The sequence below is a fragment of the Callospermophilus lateralis genome, chromosome 3 (assembly GCF_048772815.1).
Source record: "Callospermophilus lateralis isolate mCalLat2 chromosome 3, mCalLat2.hap1, whole genome shotgun sequence".
Lineage (NCBI taxonomy): Eukaryota > Metazoa > Chordata > Mammalia > Rodentia > Sciuridae > Callospermophilus > Callospermophilus lateralis.
The window spans coordinates 120788162-120815051 of record NC_135307.1 but is presented as its reverse complement, the minus strand read 5'-3'; the positions used below and the strand labels follow the sequence as shown (position 1 = coordinate 120815051).

The window sequence follows — 26890 nt, the reverse complement described above, 5'->3', positions numbered from 1 at the left end:
GATGGTGTAGGGCAGATGTCCACATTTTGCATTAGGCCACCAGACAGAGGCACACCGCCAGCAGAGAGGGAAAGGTCAGACAGAGGAGGAGCTGGCTTGGGGCAGTGGTAGATGATGAGTCCCATCATAGAAGGTCAATTTTGAGAAGCCTGAGGGCAGACGTGATGAGGATGTTTACAGAGGCAGATGAAGCCACAGGAGGAAAGTGGCGTTTGTGTTGCGGGGGATGGACCAAATGAAAGGGCATGTTCAGAGGCTTGGCAGGTGGCTGCCCTGCTGCCCAGAGCCCAGGGAACGAGGCCACGTGGCTGCCAGGTGCCCAGCAGGGGACACGTGGGCTGGCCCAGGGCAGAGCCAGCTGGGCAGAGAGGTTCACCTGGTCCCTGGGGGTCTGCCTTCATTCTTGGCTATCAGCCCCTCCTTGGCTCATCCACACTCGATTTTAGCGTCTCAACCCTGGCAGGCAGGTCCTATGGCTCCCAATTCACAGGGGAGGACAGAAAGCACAGAGGCTTTGCCAAAGCAGCATCAAGAGTAGGGTTTGAAATTCCCTCCCCCACCGTGGCTGTGGACAGGTTGTCCAGCCCCCCCCACACCTGTGGTTTCCTGCCTCCATCAGAGGAGCCCTGGGGGCCACACCCCCACACCATCAAAGCAGCCCCATTTTGGGGGCTCACATGGAGAATTGGCAGGACCCGTGCCAGGTTTAAATGTGTATAATTTTATGGTAGGATGCTTCAAACACAAGGCCAAAAATACTGAATAATAACAATAAGTGCAACTTATTAAGCCTTTCTCAGGTGCCAGGCACCAGAGTGCATGATTTACATACAGTATCTCCCTTAATTATCCCAACAGCCCTATCAGGTCAACACTGTGGCCCCATTTTCAAAATGACAAAACTGAGGCTCACTGATGTTAGGTAATTTGTTCAAAGTTGTAGAGCAAATACGTGGAGAAGCTGGCACCCGGCCCGACTCTTGAGCCTGTGCTCTTCAAACACAAATACTGCTGGGGGCTGGGGATGTGGCTCAGTGGCAGAGTTCTTGCCTAGCATGTGTGGGGCCTGGGTACCATCCCCAGCACTGCTAAAAAAAAAAAAAAAAACACACACAAAGACTGCTGGGGGACTAGCTCTTCCCATCCTCTGCCAGGATAGATGGAGGAAAAAAGAATTAACAGCAAGTGAAAATATGTCAGAGCCACTCCTGGGACTTGTGAAGGCGGCTTTTGTTTCTGCTTGGGTGGAAATCTTGCAACTCTGAATCCCATGATCAAGGGGAAACACTCCAAGGCAGCCATCCACACCCCACAGTCCGGTTTCCCTGGAATCCGTGGGAGCCTGGAGCTGGTGCCCGCGTACACGCAGCCAAGAACAGAACTCAGCCCCCTGATGTTTATGCAGGAGCACTGGTGACGCGTGGACTTGACAGGGGCCCAGAACACTGCCAACGCCCAAACGCTTCCGTGAGGGCGACTGTCGTGCAGGGAGCAGCTGGGAGGCTCGGACACCCCCACGCCCCGTCCCCCACTCAGAGAGGAGTGCGCAGCCTCCATTTCCAACTCCAGCCCCTTCACTGAGGAGTTCCTCTGCCTCTGACGATGAAGCAGCATAAGGGATTTCCAGCTGTGGGTTTCCAGCCCCGGCTGTGGATCCTGGCTCTGCCACCTCCTGTCTTAGGAAGGTTTTCACTGAGCCTCAGTTTCTCCATCTCTATGTTAAACTGGGTTCCGTGTGAGGAGCAGCACACTGTGGCAGTTACAGCTTCAGCTTTTGCTTTTATGATAGCAAGGCTTTTCCTCAAAGAAGCAATGGCACAGGTTGCCCAGGTCTCTGGCAGGTTTGAAGCAAGTCACACCAAGACCTGACCCTGAATATAAAGAGAGGATGCAAATCTTAGCTCAGAAACCTGTGAGTTCCTGAGAAAGTCAGAGTCAGCCATGCCCCTAAAGCCAGGAAAGAAGATTGCTGCAGGGGACTCCTTTTTCCCTTGCAGCCACACACCATCACCCACTCTGCCATTTGACCTCCAAAATAGCACTCTGTTCCATCCACTCCTGTCCCTCCCTTCCTGCACCCTCGATGCTATCATCTCACATCTGCACTTACACAGTAGCCTCCTCTGTGGTGGACTGGTCAGGGCAAGCTGAGTTATGCTGCAGTAACAACCAGCCCCAGATCTCATGAACACGACTAAGAAATGTTTCCTACTCGTGTTTTATGTCCCATGTAGGTTGGCAGGAGGAGGATGCTCATGGTGACTGCTCAGGGGCCCAGGCTCATGGAGGCTTCATCCTGACACCAGCCCTCATGATCACCTCAGCTACAGGGAAGGAATGTGGCAGATCTCTCTTTAGCTTTTAAGCTTCAACTAGGAGGGATTTACTGTAAGCACAGTTCACTGGACAGGCTTATATCGAGGAGAAGGGGAAGAGCAGACTTACCATGTACCTGAAGACCAGAGTACCAGGGTTCCCAAGAGCACATTTAGCCATCTCCCCCTATGCATTGTCTTCCCAACCCACTGTCCTCTCTGCAATCAGAACAATCTTCCTAAAGCGCAAATCTGATCATCACACACACACACACACACACACACACACACAGCAGCTGGAGACAAAGGCAAAGAGCCCTCGTGATGGCTAATGAGGAGGCAGAGAGTGTGCGGAGTTAACTCTGCTCATGCTTCAAGGGGCAGGACCATTGCCAGACCTGCCTTCCTTTCATTAAGCTCAGGGACTCTGTCATCCTTGACCAGTGGCCACGGAAGCATTTTGGCCACTGGGCTGGCCAGAATTAACAAGGAAGGGGGTTTTAAAGGCTGAGGTGTCATTGTGAGATTGTTAACGCTCCATTGGTAGTGTTCGCTCAACAGGGATTGACCAGTACCTCCTAGGTGCCCTGCCTGTGGCTGCCTGGCACTGGGAGGATGGGGGCAAAGGACCTGCCCTGGAGGAGCTCACCGTCCAGTGATGGGCAGGTGGGAAACAGATAAGGACCAGGCGGTGTAGGCAGGGGAGTTTAGGGGAGTCTAATAAGGGCACTTCCCCAGGCTGGAGAGACCAGGAAGGCTCCACAAAGAAAGGGACGGACTCCTCAGACAGGACGTGTCAGAGAGGACGGAGGCCAAACCACCCCCAAAACCTGTGTGTGGTGCTGCAGAGCCTGGGCCCTGCCCAGGCATAGTGGGGAGGCGCCAGGACTTTGAGCAGGAGGGGCCTTTCCCATCTCTGAAGGGTGGGAAGGAATGGGAGAAAAACCCATCGGGAGGCAGGAGACCAGTCAAGCAAAGGCTACAGAACCGAGCAGTGACAGGGGCCTGAATCTGGGGAGCACTAAAGGGCCCCCTTGGCTCTCATCCCAAGTCTTTTGAATGCACCATGGAATCCGCTGCTTTGGCACATTGCTGTGCCACTAAAACCATCTAGAACCCCAGAGGCATTAAAACTATGCCCCAGTCTGGGTTGGGGCAAAGATGGGGAGTGTCAAGGCCTCATCCTGTGGGAAGATGTTGCCACCACAGCTTCCTAGCTGGCCATGCACTTGGACAAAGCACGGTTTCAGCTTGCAGAGTCCACCGGGGCTGGCCGTCCGGTCAGCCAGCAGAGTAACCCTGCGGTCACTGCAGTTTTACTCAAGAAAGACATGATCCTCACTGGGCAGAGGACGCTCAGATGAGTGGAGTTCCCTCTCCACACAGGTAGCTGTCGGGGGTCTGTTTGGGGTTCTTGCTGCTAAATGTCAGAGTCAGAACTAGAACCAGACCTCCCTGCTCTGGGTTGGTTGGTCAGTAGACTTTCAGGCTGATTGTTAAATTAAGCAACTTTTATTTTAAAGATGAGATCTTTTTAATCCTGCAGGGCTAATGCAGTTTCTTTCCTTTGGAAAATGAGATAATTATTTTCCAAAAGATACCTCCTGGTTGAACTTTGATTTTCTTCAAATTAGAAAACCCAATTCAGATCTTAAAATCAAAGCCTTTCAAAACTGGTTTTAGAAGACTGAAGGGGTGAATTTTTAGCAAGCTTAGCTGGTATTCCAAAAATCCATCTATAAATGCAGAGAGAGGCCTGGCCTGGCCTGACTTTTCCTCTGTCGGACTTCATAGTGAAATATCACCAACTTTGTTTAAATGCCTCCTGGGCTCTTACGCAGACTTAGTTGCTCAGCCTGCCCAGGGCCCCCTCTCCGTGAACCCACTACTGCCCTTCTATCCTCATTCCTCCCTTTAGGGGCCTTCCCTGCCCTCAGTTACACTAGTTGCCTCCTGGGATCCCTTTATCTGTAGTCAGAGCTGCGGGAAGTGGGGATTGGCAGAGGGAGGCTGGGTAGAGTTTCAGGAGGAGAGCAAGTACTGTGAGGACATAGGTGAGGACAGGTGAGTTATTACATCTGAGAGCTTCCTGGTGGCCAGGGCAAAGAGGGAAACAGGCTAGTTAGACTCTCACTGCCTCATGGATGAAATGAGCAAGAGTCTTATGTTCTAGGGGTTTGGATGAGAAGGACCCACAGGGAAATGATGCTGACCTTGAGGGCGGAACCCTGCAAATGCAGGGGCCTGCCCCTGTCAGCTGTTCCTGCTGGATCTCAGAGCTTGCTGAGCATACTCAGTGGAGACTAGTAAAACTCAGGAGGCTAGACTGATGGGGTCGAGTGAGGAGGGTCCTGGTGACCAGACAGTGCACGGCACAGCTTGAAGCCTGGCGAATGGAAGCTGTGAGAGTGGTCAGAAGATGCTCCACATCCATCACACACTCAAACTGCAGTTCCTTCATTTATTTTAAATTTTAGAATTGGTAGCACATTCCCACGCCTCAGTATTCAGATACAAGAAAGTATACAGTGACAGTGCGCTTTCCTCTCTTGCTTCATTAGGCAGTCATCATTACCATTTTCTCCCAGAGAGCATATGTATGCAAATATATGCCCAGATATATGCACGTGTACATAATTGTTATATAAATTGTGATATAGTATAATCTCTGTTCTACACCTTGTTTTTCTTACTGTTTAGTGGGAAGATTCTCTGTGAGTATAATGAGATTGTCCTCATTCTTTTTTGCAGTTACATGGTATTCCATTATGTGGCTGTACTATAGTGTTTTCAGAAAGTCTCCTCTTGAAGGATATTTGGATATTTAAAGTCTTTTGCTGTTGCAAACAAAGCTGCAACTAATAAATACTTCTTTGAATAGGTCATTTCTTTTATATTTTTTTCTAATTAGTTGTACATGTCAGAATGCATTTTGACACAGCATACATAAATGGAGTATAACTTCTCATTTGTCTGGTCGTACATGATGTTACACAGGTCATGTAATCATATGTTGCATAGATCATTTCTAACCAGGTTTTGGGCAGAAGCTGAAGGGAACGTTCAGACTGGAGTTTAGACCTTCATTTAGCAAACATCTGGAGAGGTGGGGGGGTGGGAAGATGAAGGGCAGGCTGCCTGGGGTACAATGATAGATTGGAAGATGTCTGTGCAGGACCAGCCAAGTGTGATGGTCACCAGGACCTGCCTCATCTGTGGCCATGGCTCCCAGGGCATCAAGTCATATACTGCACATTAAAACAGACCATTCGGCGGGCAGACCTGCTTTGAGGCTGACTCTGAGGGAGAGACCGTCACAGGGCTTTTTAAGCTCTAGCCCTGCAGTTATTTCCCAGGTCCTCTCTTCTCCTGGTGGCCTAGGCAGGGAGCACCGTGGAGCACAGGATGGCATACAGGGGGCTGCTCCCTAGCAGCAGGCCTTATCCTGGGCCGGGTTGCAGGCTGAAGGGACTCATGGCTTGGAGCTCACAAGAGACCAGGATCTGGAAGGTCCCGGGGCAGGCACTCAGCTCAGGAACAAAGCAGGGGTCTTGGTGCAGCAAGCAAGGCCCTGGGAGACTGGGACTTGAGAACTTAGGGGCGGAGGTTAGGCAGAAGGAGGTCCTGAGGTGGGCTCCTGACCCCATGTCAGGCACATCAGATGAGACAGCGGGGGAGTGGCAGGGCAGGCGGGTCCTTCCTGGATTGTGTGGGGGCTCCAGCAACCTGGAGAACCATATTGCCATCAAGTAGGCCCTGCAGGAAATCCTACCCCCAGTGAAATCCCCGCTGGGTTCCAAGCGCAGGGGGGCGCAGCCAGACAGGGAAGGCCAGCACTGATGAGCCTGCACTGCGTTGCAGAAGCTGTGAGAGTGGACAGAAGATGCTCCCAGGACAGCCTGCAAGAGCCAGAGGACAGGTGGCTGTCCCTGGGAGCTGGAGTACATGACGGGGATCCTGGATGGGTGTCCCCTTACTGAAGGAAGGAAGGTGAGGGTGGACTCCAGACCATGGGACACACACACACACACACACACACACACACACACACACACGCGGTTCCCTGTAGCACAGCTGCCCTCTGCACTGGGACATCAAGCAGCATCTGGCTGAGCGGGCTGGCTGAGGCCAGGGCCAGCTGGGGCCTCAGCCCAAAACTCAACCAGGAAGGAAAGAACCAGGACCTGGTGGGGGAGAGGCCAGCCCCACCTAACCAGGGCAACAGGGTGGGAACAGTAAGGGATGGGGTTGCCCAAGATCCATAACGCCCATCCTCACCCAGACTCAGCCCACCCCCTCCTCCTGGGTAACACAACAAGCAGAGCCCCAGGCTCTGGGTCTGAATTCCCAAAGGCAGGATGAATAGGAGAGGGCAACAGAAGGGGCAGGGGAGCTGGAGGGGCTGCGTGCTCGTCCAGACAGAAGATGATGTGTGTCAGTGAGGACAGGGGAAAGGCCCAGGGTGAAGAGATTTTATAGAACAGATGGAGCCAGGAGTGGTGGCACACACCTGTAACCCCAGTGACTTGGGAGGCTAGACAGGAGGATCACAAGTTGGAGGCCAGCCTCAGCAACTCAACAAAACCTTGTCTCAAAAATAAATAGAAAAATAAACAAACAAACAAATAAATAAATAAGAAAGAAAGAAAGAAGAAAAAGGTCTGGGGATGCAGCTCAGTGGGTAAGCACCTCTGGGTTCAATCTAGGATGCCAAAACCAAAAAAAGAAAAGAAAAGAAAGAGAGAGCAGGCACTCAGTGGCCAGTGAATGAGGGAATGATAAAGAAATAGGAAGTGAAGAGGAGGAGGAAGAGGAGGCCAAAAAGTGCTGACTCATAATAACCCCAGACCTTGGCACAATTGTGACCCCATTCTGCCTACAAGCCCTCCACTCACCCTCAGGACAGGACTGAATTTCATGCTGTGTGTGTGTGTGTGTGTGTGTGTGTGTGTACACACGTATGAATGTGAGCCCTTTGAACCAGGCCTCACAAAAGTATTTATTTTAAAGAATCCTGTGAGATAGGTTTTGTAAAAGGGAACTTTCATGGAAGTAAACACAGTTTTGAAAACCAAGGCTAAATAATAAATTTGAACCCAGGTCTGATGACTGAAAACCCTGGCATAGGCCACAATCCAGGGCTCCAAAGTGAACTCCTAACACCCTCACACCAACAACCAGACTGTGGATAGATTTTTCTCCAAAATCGAAAACAAAAAGGTTCCATGGAGGAATAAATTGCAGAAGAAGGTCTTTGACTGCAGGACTGCTCAGTGCCTTCCAGCTCTCTCTGAAGAATCAAGATGTCTTTCATGAAAAGCCCATTCTGCTGGGGGGGCCCTACGCAACTCAGTGAGACCCTGTCTCAAAATAAAAAATTAAAAGCTCAGTGGTAGAGCACCCCTGGGTGCAATCCTCAGTACTGCAAAAAAAAAAAAAAAAAAAGTAAATTTTTTAAATATAAAGAAAGGAAGAAAAGACCATCACCACCCTGTTCCAACTCATTCCACTGCCCATGCCTGAGGAGCAAATTCATGCCACCTACTTTGTGGTTATGGAATTAGCTCTTAATTAGCTGATTAATTAATTAATAAGCTGGGCTCATGCCTTTGGTAACCCATTCATCAAACAGGGGCTGCTCTGTGTCCAGGCCAAGGCCTGGTGCCAGGCTTCAGAGGTATTCTTAGTCAGAAATCATTTCTTTGAGAGGAACATGAGCCCATTCAAAGCAGCCTAAGCAAAATGCTTACCGCAGAAATTACGGGAACCCAAACAGAGAAGGAACCCTCCTGCCCTGCCCTTGTCCCCATCACTCTGGCGACACTGCCTCCTGTCTGCTCCTTCTCTGAGACGCTCTGCTTCCTTCTTGTCTCTGCCTCACACTTGGAGCTCAGCAGACACAGCTGCCTAGTCTGATCTCTCCCTGTCTGCTGCAGAATCCAGGAGCCCCGGCTGGGTGACTCTGGGGCAGGTTTCCACAGCTGCTCCTGGTGGCTGTATCCCCGTCTGTGGGTCTCTGAGAGGGTGAGGGGGCAGGAGGAAACGTGCCTGATCTGGTGCCAAACAACGCTCCTCCCTCAGGGGCTTTGGGCACCAGGTGACAACAGAACCAGTTTGGGGGTGGTGAGTAACACCAGTGCCCCACTTCCACACTCTGCTTTCCTGGGTCTGAGGAGGGGCTCAAGCGTCAGTATTTCTTTAAGTTCCCAGTTATCGCTGATAAGCAGACTATGCAGACTCTCCACTGCAGGGACAAATATGGCCTGGGTGGGAATGGGCGGGGCTGCCGGAGCCCACGGAAGCCTGCCCAAGCCATGGTGAGGGACAAGGGCTAAGAGCTGATTAGGAGGAGCACCTGTGTCCTTCTAGAAGCACTTGCCCTGTGGTGTATATGTTGTCAATCAAGCCAGAAGGTGAACTGGCTTCTTCCGGGAGACTGAATAATACATCTTGGTCAGCTTAGTGAATGATCAATCACTCAGAGAGTAAAAGGTGTGAAAAAGTTTACTTTTCACGACTAATACCACTTGTGTACAGTTGATCGAGGCAAGTGTTACAGTCCTGCGTATTGGGCAGTGAGGAAGCCAGAGCTCTGGGAGGTGGAAGTTTCTTGGATATTGGCATCAAGGATTGCAGAAACCCAGGCTTATCCTGAGACAAGAGGGGAAGTAGACCCAGCCCAGACTGACACTGGGATGGGGGGATGCTGAGAGTCATTGCCAAGTAGGAACGACGCATCACAATTTCTTTGTCAGCCTACCCCATGTTGCTTAGAGGAAGGACTCTCCATGGTGGACCCAGGTCATTTGCAGTGACTTTGCATGAAAGGTGACCTTGCTCTAGGACCAGGGCGGATCCGGGTTTAGGGCGGTTCCAGGTTTAAGGTTATTCCTGCTGGGAATAGGGCGTATCCTGCTGCCTCAGGCGCCTTGAGTTCCCGTTGAGTTCTCCCGGGATTCAGAGAGTATTTGGGATTCAGAGCCCGGTGGAGAGTGTGGATTTCCCCAGAACGTGCTTGTAGAATGCCGGTGTGAGTTTGGGAATAAAGAATTGCTGTTTGAATCTACAAGGCTGTGAGTGGCTCGTGATTTTGTGCCCAGCCAGACTGCGGCAGGGGGAGACACCTGAGGTGCAGGTGGAAAGGAAATGGTCAGGAACCAAGACACAAAAAGAGAAAGAAGATAGAGGACCGGGGAAAGAGCAGAGGGGTGGACATGATACCTCTCCAGGTTCAAAGAATCACGAGGCAGGTTCCATCTAGAATGTTGGCTCATCCAAGCCAGAGGCATCCTTGCTCCCTTAGAGGGGAGACAGACTTTCCCTGGGACCCCAGAGTCACCACGAAGGCAATGACGCCATCTCAAGCACCAATATCCCTCTGCCTTCCATCTTTCTCCCAGGGCGGGACCCAATCCAAGCCCCACTGGAGGGTGCAGCTGCCCTCCTGGGTGGGTACCAGCAGAGGAGGAGAAGGGTCTGCACACCCCTGGGGAGGGCACACCCTAACCTCCACATGCTCCTGGGCAGCCATCAGGCACCCATGAAATGGGCACTTCAGACCCTCCACAACTTTGCAACTGGTTTTTTGATGTTGTACCAAGCTTTGCCAAAAATGTCTAGAATGAATTAAGGCCTGGCAGAGCATCGTATTGTTAACCTAAGCCCACGACAGAATATACCAACTGAGAAGTCACCTGTGTTTTGAATTAGGCTCAGCTCTCCTGTCCAACCAAGGTTGCCAAGGAGAATATTATAAAGATATTAATAAAATAGGACTATAGTGAACATGCAGGGTGCTTGCTAGTTGTTAGGCACTAGCGTTCTCTTAGTCAGCCTCACAGCAGTCATGAAAGGAAGGAGCCCTTCTAATGCCCATTTTAGATGAAGAAACTGAAAGCCACCAAGCTATGTGCCCACCGTCACCCAGCTAGCAAGTGGCACCAACAATAGCAGTTCTCAAAGTAACACTGTGCCCAACGCCTTTCATTTGTTGTCATCTAAAACAGAAAGATGAACCTACCCCCCTCCCCCAGTGATTAAGGCTACCTCTTTATTTCAATAGGAAATAAAGTTCCTCCAAATGGAGACATCCTCCCTTTTTCCAGCCCCACGCAGAAATTGAGACTGAAGTAAAGCAGCCAGGGCAGCTCCCAGGGTGGAGGCTAGGTGGGATGTTGGTATCCTTGGCCCACACTGGGTCACAAAACTGGATTGTTCGAACTCTGAGCCTTCTGGGAATTCTCCATTCCAAAGTCCCCCAGGCTACCTAAGCTGTCACCAACCCAGCCTCACGCCTGTGGAAGGTCAGAAATAGTTGAACAGAGCCAAACGGGAGCTCAGAAGTAGCAGACACTGGGGGCTGGGGCATTGCTCCAGCCAGGGACCACACAGAGCTTCCTGTGGGGAGGTGACTTCCATGGCCTTCGGGGTGTCTGTGCCAACCCCTGCAGGGGAGTCTTCCGCCTGAGTGATTATGCTCCAAGAGCATGTCGTGGAGGTTACCTGAGAGTGCCAGAGTATAGTGCAGGAATCTAGGCGGTCATACATGTGGGTTTTTACTGTAAAATTCTTGTAACGGGCTGAGATTGTGGCTCAGTGGTAGAGCACTCGCCTAGCATGTGTGAGGCCCTGGGATCGATCCTCAGCACCACATAAAAATAAATAAATACAATAAAGATATTGTGTCCAACTACAACTAAAATATAAATATTAAAAAAAAATTCTTGTAACATTGGTGAAAGCTCAAGATCTTCACCATAAATATTGGCAGGAGGAGGGGAGGGAGTGAGGACCAGGGAACTCGAGGGCCCGACAAGAGTCAATAGAAGGGGGCTGGGGAGGTGGCTCAAGCGGTAGCGCGCTCGCCTGGCATGCGTGTAGCCCGGGTTCAATCCTCAACACCACGTACAAACAAAGATGTTGTGTCTGCCGAAAACTAAAAAAAAAATTAAAATTTCTCTCTCTCCTCTCTCTCTCTCTCTCAAAAAAAAAAAAAAAAAAAAAAGTCAATAGAAGGTCCCTCCTCTTTCCCATTTCCCCCCAATTCTAGCATTCCCTTACTTTTAAAACTCCAGGACATCCATAACCTTTGCTGTTCTCACACCATCACAAAAATGTCCCTTTTCTCTCACTGTAACAGAATTTGCTTCCCCTGGAGAAGTTTGCCCAACCTCTCCACTCTGTGAAGGAAATAGATTGGCACAGAGAAAATTCTGTCACCCACAGTGCCCACCCCCTGGGCTCTGGGTTACTTGGAGTGATTCTACATTGGTACTAAAAAAAAAAAAAAAAAAATGACCTCAGACCCCCACTAATTAAAGGCAATCAATTCAAGGTCCTGCCCTCCTGTAGGGAGGGCCCTGTGTCCCTGAGAGAAGCAGCCACACCTGGCAGCATGGTGGGCACATGGCCCATGCTCAGGAAGCTTATTTTGGGTATCATTCTTTTTTTTTTTTACAAGTTTTTTTTTTTTTTTTTTTAAAGAGTGAGAGAGAGCGAATTTTAATATTTTATTTTTTCAGTATTTGGCGGACACAACATTTTTGTCTGTATGTGGTGCTGAGGATCGAACCCGGGCCGCACGCATGCCAGGCGAGCGCGCTACCGCTTGAGCCACATCCCCAGCCCTGGTATCATTCTTAATCTTAGTGAGGGTGACAGCAGAAGGACCACAGTGTCCTGGGCACCTGAGTGAGATGTCAGAACCTTAGAGTAGGGTGAAGTTTTCAGGATCTGTTGTTCATTCCCTCTTTCTTCGGCCATTTCTTAGCATTCGCTGGGGACCAAGCACAACGTGGTGCTCTGGAGACCCTGGATGAAGCCGACCCAGGTCCTGGCCTTGAGAAGTCCATGCTCAGTTGAGAGCGAGGCTCCAAGGCAGCAGGGAGAAGTCAGTCCTGTGAGTGAGGTACAGCCCTCACCAGACAGAACCAGGCCAAACCTCAGGTCCAGAAAAAACCTTCCCCCACTATCTGAATCTCTGGCCTGTGTGTTCAGTGGGGCTCAGAACTTCCAGCCTGTCAGTCACTTTGGGCCTAGATACTGTCTCCAAGGAGGACAACATCTGCAGGACACTGGCTAGGAGACTGTGGCCTACCTAGAGCAGTGGTTACCCAGATAGAGCAAGGCCACACAGAAGTCAGACAGACAGATGGATGGACAAGCAACTACCTGTGGGGACATTGGGGGAAGCAAAGAGGAAGATGTCTGTGGGGTCCTGCAACAGCCTTCTGCAGCCTCCAGGAGCCCTGGTGCTAGTGTGAGGGCCAGAGGCAAGTGCCATCCCCTGTCAGAAACCAGAGGTCCCTGGTGGTGGGTTCAGGCCTAGGGGTCTCCTTGGCTTGGTTCTCCATGGTTAGATTTCCAAGGGTCCATATTTCAGGGGGAGGGTTCCTCAGGGTGGTGGGGAGCCATTTGCTTCTCCTTGAAGCAGAACTAGATGGGAAGAAGCTTCTCGGAGGTGGGGGCCTCAGCCACACCCAGGGTAATTCACTGGGGAAGGAGCCGCAATGGGACCATCTAGCCCGGGGATGTCCCCTGAGGCTCTAAAGGGGCCTAGCCACCCTGCTGTGCCCGTGTGGAGCTGAGCAGGCCTGCCTCCGAGTTAGGACCCCATCTAAGGCCACACCACCCTGAACACACCCATGAGGTCTGAGGTAGAACCCTGAGCCTCACCTCCTCCAGGCTCCTCTGAGGTAGGGACCCTGCTTTCTTCATCTGTGCACCCTGGAGCCAAGCCCAGGGCACGAGTCAACGTCCAGGAAGGCTTGTCATCCTTTGTGTTCCATTCCAGCTGTGTGGCCTTCAACAGGTAGTCGACTTCTCCGAGTTTCAGATTCATCACTATCAGACAGATAGTGGATATGGGGAAAAGAGTAAGATCATTAAAGATGAGCGTTGGGGTGTTCGTCATCCCTCCAGAGATGGGGGAAGCCACCTGCAGCTCTGTTTTTAACCTGCTTCCTTCTCACGGGGGGTGAGGTGCCCACTAGAGCCTTCAAATTCAGTTATTTGAGGCTGTAGCTGACATTTCATTCTATAGCCCCAGTTATCTGTTTCCTAGGAAACAAGGAGAGACACTGACTCTGCAACAAGTCTCTCTCCTGCTCCCCCCACACACATACTCTCTCACACACACACTCACATGCTGGCTGCCACCTAGGACGACAATTAGCAGAAAGACAATAAATGTCAGCAGAAGCTAAAATTAGTTGGCACACCACCCCTTGAGCTGCTGCTGCCTGCCACCTGGACACTGAGGGAGAGACACCATCTCTGGCACAGTGCCACACTGTGCCTGGCCCTTGGTGCACCCTCCAAGTGGCAGGGCCAAGGACCCCTCTTGACACCCTCCCCTTCTCTTTCCTTCCAACATCACCATGGCCTGCGGCACCCAGGAGGCAGCCGCAGGGTGCTCATCTGCCCTCTGTCTGACTGAGCCCTCTCCCAGCCACATCTCCACCCTGAGGCTGCCTCTCAGGGCATGACCCACACAATCTGCATGTCTGTCCCTCTTCCCCATCCCTGCCCCCTGAAACCAGTTGTCATCCTGCTAGTGGACCCCAGTTTATGGCACCCCACTCTCCAGGTGCCCAGAGCAGAGACTTGGGAGAAGCTGCAAGTTCTCTCTTCCCACATGCACTCCAGTGCTCAGCACCTGGGGGCCCGCCCTCAGCCATCTGAACTGGATGCATACTGTACCCCTCCTGCTCCCCTAGTCCCCAACATCCCAAGGGCTATAACTGGAACCCTCAGTCCTCCAGCCAACTGAAACAGAACCAGGACCAATGTCCCATCCTCTGGGAAGCCCTCTCTGATTTCTCCGGGCTAAATCAGTGGGTGGCTTTCTCTGCACCCCATGGCTCTTTTTCTTACCTCCAGTACAGTAGTGATCACACTGAATTAATTATAGCAAACACGGAGATAGTGCTTACTAAGTGCCAGGCATTGTTCAAAGAGCTTTATGGGTGTTTCACTCACATAATAATATTGCAGATGCATATCTATTGTCTGGCTCCTCCACTTCCCTGCGACCTTAGGGGGCGGGTAGGCAGGCCCCATGTTTGACTCAGCTCTAAGTCAGTCATTTGCACCCAACCGAGGTGGCTTTCCGTGGATTTTCATAGGGACCGTGTCTGTTGATTCACCACTCTAACCCCAGGATTCAGAGAAGCGCTTAGTCAGGTTTCATGGAGTGAATTAAATGCAACTGCATTGAATTGGTACCCAATTCCCAAAGGGGATGTTCCCTTGGTGTTTTCCCTGCCTTCCCTCCAGCATGCCTGATGGTTTAAAACGCTTTTTTTTTGTAATTTGTTGGCATATAGGGTTTTGTGGGTTTTGCTTCCTTGTTACATCCTAAGCATAGGTTTTGTTACATTGTACAAAAGGCTTTTTAATCAAGAGTATGAAACCACTAAATAGAACAGCATTCCAATAGCCACAATAATGGATCTATGCCTGGCTGATATCGCAGAGAGCACTTGGCAAAACAACTAGCTTGACAGCAGGAGAAGTCGCTGGTTCGTGGACACCCTGGTGACTGGGCTCTCTTTTTCTTGGCACAGCATTACTTCACAGTGAACTTCACCCATGAGAATCAGAAAGCTTTGGAGCTGAGGACAGAGGATGCAAAGGATTGCGACGAATGGGTGGCAGCCATCGCTCATGCCAGGTATGTCTCACCCCACTCCCAGGGCAGGAAGCCCCCCACCCAACAGTCCAAACCAAGCACCCTGTTCTTCTGCAAACCTATGCCCCGGACAGAAGAGGCTGCGGAAAAGGAGGAGAGAAGGGGAGAATGACTGCATTTCTTGGCAAGGGCCACCCTCAGGGGCTGAACCTCTGGACCACAGGAAATGAGAGGCCATCAGGAATGGCACTGCAGCTTCTCACCCTGCTCCACCAGACTAATTCCTATTTAAATGTTAGGGAAACCAAGTGTGATTTAGTTTGGTAGAAGGGTTTTCTGACTACCAAAGTCTCAGGTGTGGAGGTTCTAACCCAGATTCAGCCACTAATTTGCTGTGTGACCATGGACTGGTCCTACTTTCCCCCTGGACCTTGGTTTCCTCATCTAGGTACTGAAATTTTCTACACCTTTCTGAACTTTGATATTCAGGATTCCTAGACCTACTCCTCCCCACATTCTCAGCAGTATCCTTTCCCTTTCTGGAGGGAGACTCACTGGGCCCAGGGGTTGGAGGAAGAACAGGCAAATGACAATATCTGCTACAGTGAATGTGGGCCTCCAAGCTGGATGAGTCCTTTTTGGGTCCTAGGGAATTGATGGATTTGTGGGTGGAGGTGTGGCCCCGGAACCAACAATCCCCTGCCAGAGCTGAGTGTGGAGAACCCAGGTTCACCCTCCAGGCAATAGATGCTTCTGGCTCAGTTTAGATATGGATGCCTTCCTACAAAACTAAGTTCCTGAAGACAAGGACCAGGTATAATTCTTCACATTTTCAGGGACTGATAAAAGCATAGAAATGGTACTCAGCAAACATGGGTTGGAAGAACCCAAAGATGCATGGATGAATGGAGGTGGATGCAAGGCTAGATGTTGAGTTTATATGTGGAAGATGATGATGCATGAATGGAGGATGGATGGATGGAACAGTGGAGGAGTGTTGAAAGTATATGTGGTGATGGATTGATGGACAGAAGGATGGATGGATGGATGGATGGATGGATGGATGGATGGATCCCAGGACCCCTCTTTGAGTCTTGAATCAGACTAGTTAGCCCCAGAACCAAAAATTATTATGACAGAAACACTTATTATGACCATAGCAATGACCTCAGCCCTGGAATTAGGCCATCTCTATTTCTGTCCTCCAGGAGAGTCCTTTGATATGGAGACCAGGAACTAACACATGAACCAATAAAGGCAGGCCCTGTGCATGATTCTGGGTAGACCAGAGATGGATGCAACTCTGGGGTACCACAGTCTAGTCGGGGAGACGTTAGTCCTATGCACAAAAAGTCTGAGGTATCAAGCTGTGTCAAGTACAACACATTACAAGAGAGACACATGAACTCCATCTGCAGGGAAATGAAAGAATCTGGGGAAGGCAGATAGAATAAATCTGACCTGAGTGGAAGACTGGAGAGTGGATTTGAGGAGTTTAAATATAAGCATTTAAACCTTTAAGTAAAATGCCTTTTACTTAAGGCAGTAATACAGGAAAGATAACTACAAGGATAATGTAGAGACAAAGTTTAGGTGTTAGAAAGTAGGTGAGGTTGGACAATCAGCTGACATCAGACCATAATTGATCTCTAATATCTTGCTGAGTTGTTTGACCTTTCCTCTGTGATCAATAGGAGCCACTGAGGGTTTTATGTCGGGGGAGTAACATGACCAAAGCTATGATTTGAAATAGAAATTGCTTGTGTTGTCAAGGACAGAACTAAGTGAAGAAGAACCCAGATTCAGGGAGAACAATTGGACATCAGTCTCCCCAACATTAATGTAGAACCAATAATAGGGTTGTTTTGAAGGTCAAACATTTCATTTAACTCAAATGGGATCATTTACATCAAGGGACTTTATAAGTACTGAAGCATTATAGCATTCTAATTTGTTGTGCAATCTGATAACCAGGACTACGTTGACAAAGAATATCCATTAATGCAAAAATTTTCTAAAGGCAATATCAATACCCATATGATAAAAGGCTAAAACGATAAAGAATGGCAATACCAGTTGCTGGAGAGGGGATGGAACTGTGATAACTTTCCACAGTGCTGAAGAGGGTGTAAAACGGCACAGCCAATTTGGAACATTGTTAAGCAGTCACTTAAAAAGCTAAATATACATCTACGCTATTACCCAGCAATTCTACTTCTTGGTATTTATCCAAGAGAAATGAAAAATGTCCACAAAAAGTCTCATATGCAAATGTCCTTAACAGCTTTATGCACAGTAGTCCAAAAACTAGAAATAGCCACAGTGTCTATCAACAAGCAAATGTGCAAGCAAACATTGGTACATCCATGCAATGGAATATTGCTAAGCAATAAAAAGGAGTCAAATAAAGTTAAGTACAGTGAAACAGGTGAATTTAAAAGTCAATATGCTGAATGAGTATAGCGTAATAGTACAGCTATAATAGTACAATATGATTCCAGTTGTATAAAATTCTGTATGAGGCAAAACTATCCATGGATAATGGAAATCAGAACAGTAGTTTCTTCAGGGATAGGGACTCACTAGGGAGGGGTTTAAGAGGACTTTCTGGGGTGGTGGAAATTTTTGTTATCTTGATGAGGGTCTATAAATTCATCAAAATTAATCAAATTGTGTAGTTAAGATCTATGCTTTTCACCTGGCACTGTGGCACATGCCTGTAATCCCAACAGCTCAGGAGGCTAAGGCAGCTTAGCCACATCCTAAGCAATCTAGAAAGACCCTGTCTCAAAATTTATAAAAAATAAAAAAGGGGTGGGGATGTGGCTTAGTAGTTAAGCACCCATGGGTTCAATCCCCAGTACCAAAACAAAACTATGCTTTTCACAACATGCATATTAAACTACAAATATTTAAATAATGATATGTGATACGATATAATTTATTTAGAAGAGAATATTTCTATTTTCTATTGCTGCATAACAAGTCACCACGAGCTTAGCAACTTCAAACAGTGTCCTTTCATTATGTCACAGTTCTTTGGATCAGAGGTCAGGACTTGGCCAAGGTCTCTGCCTTGGACCTTGAGAGACTGAAATCACGGAGTTGCTGGCTGAGCTCCTGTTTGGAGGCTCAGAGAAGAATCCACTCCCAGCCTCCTCCTTGCTGTTGGCAGGATTTGGTCCCTCGTGGTCGTAGGACTGAAGTGCCTGTTTCCTTGCTGGCTGTAAGCCAAGGTGGATTTCAGCAAATAGAGGCCACCCACATTCCTCACCACATGGTCCCCTCCACCCTCAAGCCAAAGATTCTTCAGCCTGATTTCTCCCCCTAGTCAGACAAAGCTCCCCATTTTCAAGGACTTGTGTAATTAGGTGTGCCACCTGGATAATCTCCCTATCTTAAGTCACCTGTGCCATATCAACACGACCTAGTGACAGTAGGCTCATGTCAAAGTAGGCTCTAGTAAAAGCCATTTTACTCATGTAGGACAGGTGTACTGGGCAGGGCCAGAAGTCTTAGGATCCTGCCTGCCACTGATAGAGGACAGTCATTTTTAAAGCAAGTCACTAAATTGAAAACTGGCTCCAAGCAGCCAATGGAATAATAACAAACCACCTGACCTGTGCAAGGCCAGTCTGGGCCTCCAGCAGCCCATCTGTACAGTGTGTCCCCAGCACAGTCCTCGAGAATCTGCAAAATGCTACACAAAGAGTGTCATATGTTCCTTACAACAACCCAGAGGGAAGGTCTGTCGGTCCACAGACAGTTGAGACACAGTGTCGCATGGGCCTGGGGATTTGCTTGAGTGGGGGATGCGGTACCCCGGATCCTGACTCATAGCTGAGGGCTCTGTGACTCCCAGGTAAGGCAGATTCCACCCAAACCAGAAGCCTCTCCTCCCTGAAAAGGAGCAGCTGGGCAAAGGGACACACCTATCTCTGAACAGAAACCTCTCTGTACTCTGCATCTTTTGGAAGCTGCAGGGGGAGATGCCAGTGGCTGGGCAGATTGTTGGTCTTTGCTTGCCAAGTCCTAGAGCCTGGGCCAGCACACTGGCCTCAGAGGAGAATCTCCCACTGAGACTGGGGAAGGCATGATGATGGTCACTGAAAAGAGAAACTGAGTCACCTCCCTGGACTACTTGTCGGCCAGTCTGGCCGGGCTGAGGCCTCTTGGGCAGCACCTGGGGCAACATAAGCCTTCCTGCTGTATCCTGTGTGTGTGTGTGTGTGTGTGTGTGTGTGTGAGAGAGAGAGAGAGAGAGAGAGGAGGTGCTGGCTCTCTTCCACAGTATTTTTACATACTCCCAATTTAGTTTTTATTTACATAGACTTAATAGACACATTCTATGCACAAAAATAAGCACGGTAGGGTATTAATATTATGTAGAGACACAATGTTCTCTCACACTGCATGTATATCATTCTAGTATTATGGGATGCCTCTGTGGCATGTGTGTGTGTGTGTGTGTGTGTGTGTGTGTGTATGTGTGTGTGGATTTATAAAATGGAATGCGTTTCATACTCTGCATTTACAGCAAGGAACTAGATCCCGAACCAGACCACCTGGTAGCAGAGGGCACAGAGCCAGTGCCAGCTTTGACGCCCACCCACTGTCGTTTGGGGCAGGTTGCTTCCCTTCTCTGGGCCTCAGTTTCCTCATTTATCAAATGAGGCCATTCCAACGGCCCTTCATGATCCCTGAGTTCCTGTCTAGCTCTGAGAGTCCGTGAGTCCGTAAGGACAGTGCTTGCAGAGGGAGGCATCCAGTGGCTCCTCATGGATGTTGGGAGGGAGGATGAGAGAGGGAGGGAAGGATGGGGGCGGGGTGGGGCAAGAGAACCACGCTGCAGAGGAGGCTTCTCCTACTGAAGCACAGCAAGTGTCATTAGTAGGACTAGGCTAATGAAGCAGGTTTTCCTGCTCAGGTCAGGGAGGCTGGCAGCATGGAAACAGACTCCTTGTTCTCTGCTGAATTTCATTTGCAAGTAGAGACAATTAAGTCTCTTGGGCAGCTGGAAAAAAATTTTAAAAGCTGGTCTTCATTTTCCTAAGAGCACAAAACTCCCCATATTAACCAGATAGTACTGTAATCCAAAGAATTGTCTCTCACAGCTGTTACTTATCTGTAGGGGTTGGTGTGACAAGAATAGGGGTTTGCCTTTCAGATCAGGTTTCTCCCTCAGGTTCCTGCCCAGGCCCACTTCTAGGTCTTTGCACCAGGTGCCCTTGGCCTAAGGGTCCACATCTTCCTCCTCTCCAGGGTGCAGCTGCAGCTCTCCCCCACCCCTCCCCTCTCCCACAGAAAGCATCTGCTGACACCACCAGGGGACAGGACTCTGCAGTTGCCCTGGCCCCGTCACCACCTTGGTGCAGCACTTTTATTGTAAAATTACTTCCCGCCAAGACCCTCCAGGTCTTCACCTCAAACCTGGGGTTTGTAGGGAAGCTATCATTGTCCTGTTTTACCTCAAGAGTCACAGAGGCTTAGTGAGCTTATGTGACAGGCTCCCCGTGTGCAGCAAAGACCAGCCTCCCTCCCCTGGCCCCCACTCACTAGCCCTGTCCAGGGTAGCTGGACAGTAGTGTGGGAAAGTGCCCTCAATTGGCAGATAGGAGACAGAGGGGCCCAGTTCCTGCAAGTGCTGGGGAAAATGCCAGACAGGGAGGGGAAAAGAAAGTGGGGACACGGAGGCCCTCTTTCAACAAAGCAGGAGTCAGGGAGGCCCCGGACAGCTTGCTGGTGTCCTAAGAGGGGAGCTACCTGAACCTTTTTTGTGTGCTGAGGGGAGACACATGGAGCAGAACGGTTGCTAACACAGGGGGGCAGGAAGCATGGGAAGGCAAAGACTGACAGAGGGGCTTGAGGGGCCCTGACGGGCATGCTCAGGGAAGAGGGGAGCTCCTCGCTGTTGAGAAGGGAGATACGGGGCTGTGCTGGGGCAGGGGAGAGAAGGTGGGAAGGGGTGGCTCTGAGGTAGGGGTGGGCTGGAGCACACAGGGAGTAGGAGTGTGGGGAGCTGCAAATGCAGAATCTCACCACCCCAGGCCTCCTGGATAGAAAGAGGAAGTCAGAGAGCCTCAGCCCCAGACCTGTTAGGCCACAAGAGCTCAAAACCTTCCTTTCCAATCAGAAAACACACTTGCCATCATTATACAAAATTCATGTATGAAGATGTGAATTGGTGTCAACATACCTTATATACAAACAGAGATTTGATGATTGTGGTATAAAGGTATATTAAGAATTGTAATGCAAAAAAAAAATATGAATGTAATGCACTCCTCTATTGTGTTGTATGTTAAAAAATTTTTTTAAAAAAAACACACCTGCCTTTCAAGGCCCCTGGCTTTGGTCCTGTGGACAGACACCTCCCCCAGGATACTGAGGTCCCCTTCTCAGAGTCTTCTCTCACCTTCTTTACTGGAATCAGAGTCCTCCCCAGCTCTGACACCCTCAAATGGCCCCACTGATGCTGTGGGCATCAGAGAGAGGGCCAGGGCTAGAACACAGTGGACTAGGCTCTCTCCTTAGGGGCCTGGTGACCTTACACAAGCCATGACACCTCTGGCCTTCCAAGTCCCCCACCTCCACCTTTGTTCTGATGCTCTACACATCTAAAGTCTGCTATTTATACAAATTATGAGACATTTCTTCCACCCTCTGCTTATTCTTTGGGGAGTCCTCTGATCTGGCAACACCTAACTACCCAGCCCTGTTACAAGTTACCCCTAACACAAGTCTTTCACCAGAGTTGCCCTCTGAAGTGTGTGTGTCCAGTGCACTGGGCTTGGAGTCAAAGCCTGGGTTTCTCCTCCCTGGGGTGACCTCTTCCTCCAATGAGGTCTTACCTGATTGCAAGTCCTCATTGCTGCCCCCCTCATCGATCCAACAGCACTAGCAGCCTGTGACTCAAAATTTGGCAGTCATGTGCACTGTGTAGGTTGTTCAGATGTCCCCAAACAGTGAAAAGTATGTGCCTGACTCTCCTGCAAAGCCTAATATCCATCCCCCAAGCATTTCTTCCACTGAGAGACTTTAAGGAAAAGACACTGTACCCCAGGGGTATAGGAGCAAGCAACACAGATATGGCCCCTGCCACCCATCATGTGGCCAGGAGCCCAGGTGCTGAAGAAACACCCTGCATTGCCTGGTGGCCACCAGGGAAGGCTTCCTGGGGATAGCATTTCACCTGGGACCAGAACCAGCCTATGGAAGAGGATGGAGCTAACCCATTGAGGAAGGAGGGAGAGACAGGTTAAGACAGGCCTCCCAGTGCAAAGCTCCCGAAGTGGAGGCTGTGTGTGTGCTCCTTCTCCAGACACCTGGAGTGACTGGGGTTTGCAAGGGGCTGGAGCAATCACCAGGGCACAGGGAGGCAGCATCTTACCTTCTGTGTCCCTCCGTCCACAGCTACAGGACTCTGGCCACCGAGCACGAGGCACTGATGCAGAAGTACCTGCACCTGCTGCAGATCGTAGAGACAGAAAAGACGGTGGCCAAGCAGCTTCGCCAGCAGATCGAGGACGGCGAGATCGAGATAGAGCGGCTGAAAGCAGAGGTGACTGCAGGCTTGGGGATCTGAGGGGGCTGGCGGGGGCCCAGGCTCCTGCAGGAAGGGGGCGAATGATGGGAGCAGGACTGGCTGCAGCCACTGAACGTGAAAGATGGCCATGCTGCCCAGTGGGAAGGTCCTGCGGTCAACCTGGGTTCGCGTTCCACCCCCCGCCACTTACCAAGTGCCATCTGGAGCAAGTCCTCCTACTTCTCAGTTTCCTCGTCTGTGAAACAGGGCCTTTCATATTTACCTGACAAGGGGATGAGGACTGAGTGAGCTCAGGTATGGGCAAGTTCCTAGACTGTGCTGGGACCATAGTGGCTAAGCATTCTGAACCATCAGCCCAGGACTATGGAGAACACAGGGTCCTTAGTAGGTCATTAGTATGCACTAGGAGCTCAGCCCCAAGGTGGCCCCTTCTCATGCCTGCCATGAGACGCACCAGGCAGCAGTGGCCCTGCTGTGGCAGATGCACCCCTGGAGTCCAGCTACTGGCTGTGTGGTCAGCGAGGAGGCAGCTTGCCTCTCATCTGGAGCCAGCTGCAAACGCAGAATCTCACCACCGCAGGCCTCCTGTATTTAACCAACATCCCGGGGGATCCTTTTTACATTAATTTTTGGGACGCACTGGCTCTTGGTCCCTCAGTGACCTCTCTAATGGTCCCTCCATCACTGAATAATCTATTGCCCTCTTACCCCCTCACCTTCCCAGCATGCTTAGAACCATCTGGACACATCACACAAGGACCCACCTCCTCGGTCCTCTGAGTTATCCACCTAAGGCAGGGTGTCCACTCCATCCCACCCTCACCTATACCCAGGCCCCCTCAGAGGATGAGACACGAGCCTCCCCCTGCTGGCTTCATTATCTGCTTCCCTGGGCTGAGAGTAGCAGAGGTCCCGGGACCCAGGATGACAGGGTGTGGGGCCTGGCAACCAAGAACCCATCCAGGGAGGCAAGAAGGCAGTAAGAGTCAGGAACCTGAGCCGAGGCTCTGAGCCTCCAGGGTGTTCCATAGTCCCAACAGGCTCCTCTTACAAGACATGGTTCAAAGAGGAAATTAACAAGAATTCCAAAATGTCAAAAGCAGAGCTTGAAGCTCCAAGCAGACCTACCAAGTACAGAGCTTTCTGTGCATGAGACCCCATCACATGCCAGTGGAACCAGTTCTTAAATGCTCAAAGACCTAAAGCCACCAATTCTTCCTTGCCCCTCAGGAACAAAGCTCTGAACTAGTAATAACATCAACTTGGAATTTCATGTTCAAAAAAAATTTCAGGTTCAACACACCTTCTCTGGCCTGGCAGCAGATACTGTCAGACCTCCTTCATCTGTCCCACAGCCATCCTGATAGGACCAGTCAGTCACCCAGGTTTCACAGGGGGAACCAGGCTCAGGCAGCATGACTCACCTGTCCAATCTCACTCAGCTAGGAAGCAACAGACCCAGGACCCAGGTCTCCTGCCTGCCTGTTTCCCCACTCTACCCAGAACCTCTGGCCCCCCCACTGCCACCACCACCACCCAACCCACCCCCTCGTACTCTCAGAACCTAGCTCAGCAACAGCCCCTCTCAACCCACCTGGTTCATTCTGGAATCAGTTCCCCTCTGTAGAGAATCTTTGGAGTCTATCCTAGCCCCACACAGATCCTGAACCCAAACTGACTCCCGTAAGGGATCAGGGAAGGAGTGTGGCCCCAGCACCCAATTACTAGCTTTGTGACTGAGGGAGTCCAGTATCATTTTTCATTCCCTCTCTCACTGGAGAGATCACCTACCCATGAATCTCACCCTCTTCCCCAAGCCCCTCCTCTATAGCCACTCAGGCAGTAGCCAGCACTCCAAGCTGTCTCCTTGCCTCCTGGCCTTTGCACATGCCAGTGCTTCTGTTTGGAATGCCCTTCTCATCCCCACAGTTCCCACCTGGTGAAATCCTAAGTTCAAGCACTCCTCCTTGGGGACTCCAGACCCAGACCATGCTCTCTGCCATCTGCTCCCTGGGCTTTCCCAAACTCTGCACAAAACACTAGAACTGGCCCCATGTGTATCTGTCACTCCACCCACTGGGAGGAACTCGTTGAGGGCCGGGCAGTGTCCTTTAACACTTCTGTTTTGCCTGGCACATAGTAGGTAAGGGCTTGATGAGTAAGTGGGTACCTACCCTGTGGTAGGCACCGAGGATATGGAAGTTTCAGCCTCTCAGGTCTGTTGTGGTAGGGCGTGACCAGTGCCATAACAGCCATGGTGGAAGAGGGTGAGACTCGTGGGTAGGTGATCTCTCCAGTGAGAGAGGGAACGAAAATGATACTGGACTCCCTCGGTCACAAAGCTAGTAATTGGTGCTGGGGCCTCACTCCTTCCCTGATTCCTTACGGGAGTCAGTTTGGACTCAGGATCTGTGTCGTTTTGGAGCCTGGGAGGGTGTGGGTCATGCCATGCAGGTCCTGGAAAGGTTTCAGGGGGTTGTAGGCCAGAGAGGAGCTATAGGTGTAAAGGGCCTATCTGGTGCTAGGGAACAGAAAATAGGTCAATCAGGAGAGTGAGAGAGAGAGAGAGAGAGAGAGAGAGAGAGAGAGAGAGAGTGTGTGTGTGTGTGTGTGTATCTTGCCTCAAAGTGGCAGCAGAGGCCCATTTGCTGGGAATTTGGAGCAATACTTCCAACTGAGTACACTGCACTACCCTGCCAGGCAAAAGAGGTTTTAAAAGATGGCTTTGAAAGAAAGCCCATACTGGTAAAGCTATCCAGCTGTAGTCTCCCTCTCCCCCCACCTCTCTCTTTTTGTACTTCTCTATCTCCTTCCTCCCCTCAGAGACCAGGACACAGACCAAAGGAGCTTCAGTCATCAAGAAATTCACTGTTCAAGCCAGGCGTGGTGGTGCCTGCCTGTTATCCCAGCAGCTCAGGAGGCAGAGGCAGGAGGATCACGAGTTCAAAGGCAGTTTAGCAAGGCGCTAAGAAACTCAGTGAGACCCTGCCTCTAATAAAATACAAAATAAGGCTGAGGATGTGGCTCAGTGGTAGAGTGCCCCTGAGTTCAATCCCCAGTACCCGCCGCCCCAGAGCAAGTACAAATTTGTAACAACAAATTTCAATATGAGGTATAATTATAATGCACCAATCTTTAAAAAAATAAAATAAAAGAAAAGCAAAACAAGAAAGAAATTCATTGGCCACTCAGTGGGGGAAAAGATCATGGCAAATGGCACGTGACAAGTCTTGCATTTCACTGGACAAAGCAAGTCACATGACTAGACCCAATTTCAAGAGATCTCAGAGAAACAATCCTGCCAAGTGCATGAAGCAAACTGGAGTATCCACCAAAGACCTAGGGGCTACTCAATGGTGGCTCCTCCTTCCGTCCCCAGCCCTGTGACACAGGCTGCTGTATGGCACAGACGGTGAAATCTTTAGATACAATGGCATTCCTCTGCTAAAACAGAAAGCAACTTTAAAATGAGTGGAAGACATCCCTGCCCTCATGCCACCCAGTCTTTTCTGCTAAGAAAATTTCCCACTGACCTTGGTCTCCATACTCGCACATGCCATTTTGTCGACATTGTTCATATTCTCTTTCTCTACTGAGACCTTCATCTATATCCAGAGACATGCTTCAGCCAGTTCAGACCAGCTTGCAAGAGCCAATTGGTAAATCTTCAAGAATTTTGCTAGCTGGTTATCCGAGCTTTGATAGCTTGCAGTGGGCAAGGTAAGAGCATTTTCACCATGGGAATTGGCAAATGCTGCCCATCAGAGTTTTTCATCCAAGGACAAACATTTGTCTGCCTCTTTTTTCATGATCAGATATATAAATGCAGGACCCAGAACAAAATGAAAATGTGAGGCGCTGGTGAATCTCAAGACAATAATAGCAAAAGTATAAACTAAACATGGGGCAAATGCACAGGTCACTCATTCATGAAACCAGCCTGTCTATTCTCACTCCAATCCTGTGGTGCCTTCCCAGCCACTCCCTCTGTAGGTAACAGGAGATGGTGCCCACACACCTGTCACTTAATCAAGTAAAATAATCCAGCTTTGTCTCAGACTCTCCTCTTCCATATGAACGATCCTTATAAACCTTCACTTTGTCCACCAAGCCCAGAAAGAAATCATCTAAAACCAAGGAGACAGGTACCTCTGAGAATCCCTCCTCCCCTGGAATGCCCAGTTTGGCACTGTTTCGTTTTGAATAGCTGTTTTCTCCTATTTATGATTGAAGTAAATTTGGAGCGCTAAGACAGGCCCTAAAGACAGGATAGAAGTTTACAGATAGTCATAATATTTTATCGTCATGTAAGTACTCAGACTCCTAGAAGGTCGATTCTGGAAGGAACTACAGAGATCTTATCTTTAAGGTTGGAAATAAAAACAACCTCGGAATCAA

General features: G+C 50.0%; 1 protein-coding gene across 4 annotated transcripts in view; it reads left to right on the top strand.

Annotated features, from left to right (window-relative positions):
* The window catches only part of Rasgrf1 (Ras protein specific guanine nucleotide releasing factor 1), a 104398-nt gene that overhangs the window by 5435 nt on the left and 72073 nt on the right, over nucleotides 1-26890 (top strand). For 3 of the 4 annotated variants that reach the window (XM_076848724.2, XM_076848723.2, XM_076848722.2), the window contains 2 exons: nucleotides 14882-14988; nucleotides 22360-22507. In XM_076848724.2, coding sequence (XP_076704839.1) covers nucleotides 14882-14988; nucleotides 22360-22507 — 255 coding nt within the window. Of the gene's footprint in view, nucleotides 1-14881; nucleotides 14989-22359; nucleotides 22514-26890 lie in introns of all 4 variants that reach the window. The other variant, XM_076848720.2, reaches the window with a different exon arrangement.